This window comes from Condylura cristata, unplaced genomic scaffold, assembly GCF_000260355.1.
Source record: "Condylura cristata isolate star-nosed mole 26May11 unplaced genomic scaffold, ConCri1.0 scaffold00052, whole genome shotgun sequence".
Taxonomy (NCBI): Eukaryota; Metazoa; Chordata; class Mammalia; order Eulipotyphla; family Talpidae; genus Condylura; species Condylura cristata.
The window spans coordinates 571714-575915 of NW_004567153.1; the positions used below are offsets into that span (position 1 = coordinate 571714).

At 45.0% G+C, this 4202-nt stretch overlaps 1 protein-coding gene across 1 annotated transcript in view; it reads left to right on the forward strand.

Annotated features, from left to right (window-relative positions):
• Positions 1 to 3159: 3159 nt before the first annotated feature.
• The window catches only part of GMDS (GDP-mannose 4,6-dehydratase), a 322854-nt gene continuing 321811 nt past the window's right edge, over positions 3160 to 4202 (forward strand). The window contains exon 1 of the mRNA XM_012734285.1: positions 3160 to 3180. Within this exon, the coding sequence (XP_012589739.1) occupies positions 3160 to 3180 (21 nt within the window). The remainder of the gene's footprint in view (positions 3181 to 4202) is intronic.

Genomic DNA, 4202 nt, shown 5'->3' on the forward strand with positions numbered 1-4202 from the left:
CCATCAGTAGGTTGTCTTTTTTGTTGTTTCTTTTGAGGTACAAAATCTTTTGCTTGATTTAGTCACACTTGTTTATTTTTACTTTTGTTTCTCATGTAAGCCCCCCACTGTTTTTGATCGCATTCCCCATTCCACCCTCACAAAATGTCTGGTACATAGCTGTTCATCATTATCATGGTTTTCTCGCCTGTTTTGTTATATTCCTGCTATGAGAGAAGCCATCCGGTATTTTTCCTTTTCTTTCTGGCTTATCTCACTAAGCATGATCCCTTCCAGCTCCATCCATGTTGCTGCAAAAGACATGTGTTTATTTCTTTTGGTTGCTGAGTAATATTCCATTGTATTTATGTACCCATATTTTTAATCCAGTCATCTACTTTTGGGCATTCGGTCTGTTTCCATGTCTTTCCAATTGTGAATAAAACAGCAGTAAACATGGGGGTGCAGGTGTCTTTTTGAATCAGTGTTTTTGTGTCTTTTGGGTAGATGCCTAGGCGTGGGATTGCTGGGTCGTAGGGGGGTCCATGTTTGGGTGCTGTTTTTTTTGGACAGCGAATACCCCTTCCTTCCTCCAACCCCCCCCCAAGCCTGCCACACCCTTGCAGAACTCTGCTCTTAAGTGGGGTGCTCCTGATAATGCTTTCTCTCACACCTGTTGTGCGTGGTCCAATCCGGTTTCAACCCCATCATGGCTGGGAAAGAAAGCAAATGGCAAGGTGAAAACAAAGCATGAGCTGCAGGCTGAACCATTCATGGGCATCTCAGTGCTTGCGTGCCAAGGTTCCCCAGTCTCACAGGCAGCGGGAGCTGTGCCTTCAAGGAGGCATGTGCTTCTGCTTTGCAATGAGCAACTTCTCCCCCAAATGGCCTTTTCTGAATGGGAGAACCCTAAAATGTACCTTGGTACCCAACCTACCAACTACAGAGATTGCCTAGTTTACAATAGTGAACTTTACCAGTGGATGCCACCCTCCCAAGCCTGCCCCAGTGCAATCAACGTATTGCCAACTTTACCGGGAAGGGTGCTGGGACCTGCTTGCTCTTCCCTCCAGCTCTCCAGGTGCGGCTCTGGAGGAGCGCCCCTATTTATTACCGTGGCATGCAGCCGCTGAGGAGATGCTTCCCACTTTTTCAAGTCACCCTTGGCAAACATGCTTGAATTGTTTCCTCTGTCAATGATTTTAAGTTACTGTAATCACACTCTTAATTTGTATCTTCCTTCTGAGTTACGTATTTCCAATGAGTTATAGTATTTCCAGTATTTCCAGTGTGGGGGCCCTAAGGTTGCAGAGCCAATCTGACACGCAACAGGGAGCTTGTCTTCTTAGCGACACTTCAGTGATCTTATGCACTTACTTTAAGAACATTCTTACGTGGATGGTGGCCTTGATTATAGCCATGAAGGCAGTTGGGTTAAAAACAGCAAGAATATTTGTAAATAGTTCAGCTGTGCTTGTCACCAGCTGTGACATTTTAATGTCAGCCTGTTCAGACGCTGTGGTAGAATGGGGAAGGATATGGCCGTCAGTATTTGGGGACCCTTTTGTTATAGTTGTGACCTTTTTCACGTTGCAAAACAAAAGGACATTTGTTTTTCTTCCTTCCTTCACCATGGCACAACTTATAAAAAGAAATGTACAAGGAAATGCTAATAAATCAGGTAAATACTAAAATTTCATAATTCTTCCCTCTTCAGTACAGTTTTTTTTTTCCTCCCAAATTTAAAGTTTTTCCTTAAGCATGACCTTGAACACTGGACAAAGTGCAGCTCTGTTTAAGAGTACCTGCAAAAAATCATTTCCTCTATAAATCACTTGCATGATTAGAACTACGTAAGCATGTGCTTTGCAAAGAAACAGCCTGTAATTGTATGGATTGTCACTTCAAGAGATAATAGAGAGGGGAAAGGAAAGCAAGACGAACACTTATTTCCAACATCTGTGTGACTTACGTGTCTGCGGATGACAGTATTTATTAGTATACATATTATAAGCTACCGAAAGTCCCTACAAAGAGGTTATTATTTAAGTATGAAGTTTGCCAGTCATTTGTCATTCACTTGCCTGCACACCTATACAAATCTTTCTCAACGTGTTCGGGGCCCTGAGTTATAAAAACTTTCAGTTGGTATATTGTTCTAAACTTGAAAGGAGTCATTCACACCCGCACCGAACTGGCCAGGCAGGCAGCTCTTTAAAAGGATTGTGACCGGGATATGCTTCTTGTATTCCCTCTGTTTTTCCCACCTTGATTTCATGCTCAGCGCGGTGATTTATTTCTCCAGGGCACCGAGCCATCCACGGTGGTAGTATTTCATAGCTCGCCTTTCATCCGCACGGCCCCGCCACCCTTGCCTATGACTCACGCCTCTGCTGGTGTTTCCCTGATAGCACAGCTTCTGATTAGCCGTGTGGGCTCCCTGCGCGCTGTTCTCATCCTGCCCACGTGCGGGTTTGCTGAGGCATGTGAAATGTGGCCATCCGCGCCGGTGTCGGGGCATAATCCTATCTGGGCCAGGAAATGCCTGGCCGCCCAGATACTTCTCAGAGCAATAGGGCAGGGACTAAATCTCTTATTTCCTTCCTGTCCTCTGTTCCATAACACCTATGGCCCAAGCGGCTGTGTGGTAGCCACTAATCTGGGCACTTTGCTTGGTTAATACCTCCGAGAGAAAGCACATTTTGTGTTCAAGTCCTGGAGGTTTGTTGTTACGGAGTGATGGACTCATTAGTGAAGCGGACCGCCATGTAAACCATCCATTACAAAGCTAGGTGGTCGTTCGGGTCCTCGCGCGGACCTGGGGCAGGTTACCTGGTCTCACTTCACTTCAGGTTACCTGGTCTCACTTCACTTGCTCTTTGTGTGAGGGAGACACAGGTGCCCACGGCAGGCTTATTGTGAGCAGTGATCTGTGAGTGACTCGATTGCCAGCCTCCTCCTCATCCTCATTTGTCACAGTAGTGCAGATTGTTTTATCTCTGAAAAATAAAACTCTGGCTTGAATGTCAGCAATGGGAGATTGGGGCAAGAGTGAAACAGAGGTTCAAACTACAAGAACTTACACTTAAAAAAGGCAAGAAAACTCGTGACAGGCAGTATGCGTTGGGCTCCTACTTATGTGGAGATGAGCAGGTCAGGTTCCTCACGCGTTTGCACGCTATGTCCACACCTGTCCACACGGTATGCCCACACGTGTGCGTACGGTATGCCCACATGTGTTCGCATAGTATGACCACCTGCAGACACGCACTGTTAGTGGCCACCTTAGGTGTTACTGGCCAGGCTTTTAAAGCCCCTGCTGGATTCTGTTGGAGTATCTCTGTGTAGATGTCCTCTAACTACATAATTAAAAATTGTCCTTTGATATCTGTCACTGTTTCCTTTCTCCCCATATTTTAACCTATCAATCCCATTTTCTTTATATTGTTGCATACATAAATTAATTTTCCTATGTGACATTGAGATTATTACAACTGCTGGTTTGTGCAGCTATGCCTAAAGTTCGAATTTTGCTGTTTGCATACTTCCTTGCTCACTAAACTCAGAGTTTACCACAGCCACTTGCAATTTTGAGCCAGGTTCCATGGGAGTTCTGCCAGTGAAAATTTGCTAACCTGTATCAAAGTAGCATTTTGGGGTGGTTTTTAGGAGATAAAATTAGTCTACTTCAGACATGTTCTAGAGACATAAGAACAAGCCAGTTGGCAAAATGCAGTCTACCAGAAAGATGGATAAAACATATAAAAGATAGCTCATTCCCAGAAAAATAGCAAAAAAAGCTATAAACAGAAAACACTTGAGGCTTGAAAATAAAGACACAAGCATCTTGTTTAGCCTTTCAAGTTGGAAAATATTGAAAAAAAAATTAACCTTTTAGGTAATTTCTTGTGGTGGATATGTTATCGTATGTAAACCTTTTTGGGAATACTTACCATGGACTCGACTTCACATCACAACCTCCTGCCCTGAAGCATATATGGGGGCAAAGAATTAAGGGTCAGGGAATAGCGGTGCGTGGTGTGACTGGTGGCACTAGCAGCTTTCTACAATGGTTGTGTTAACCTCCAGCCGGTGGGGTTCACTGGAAGGTATGTGCTTGTAGCACACCCCGCTGGGACTCCTGGGGTGTGCTTGCACTGTGCCTCCAGCCAGGGAGCACCAGCCTCCAGCCAGGGAGCACTCTGCCTCCAGCCAGGGAGCAC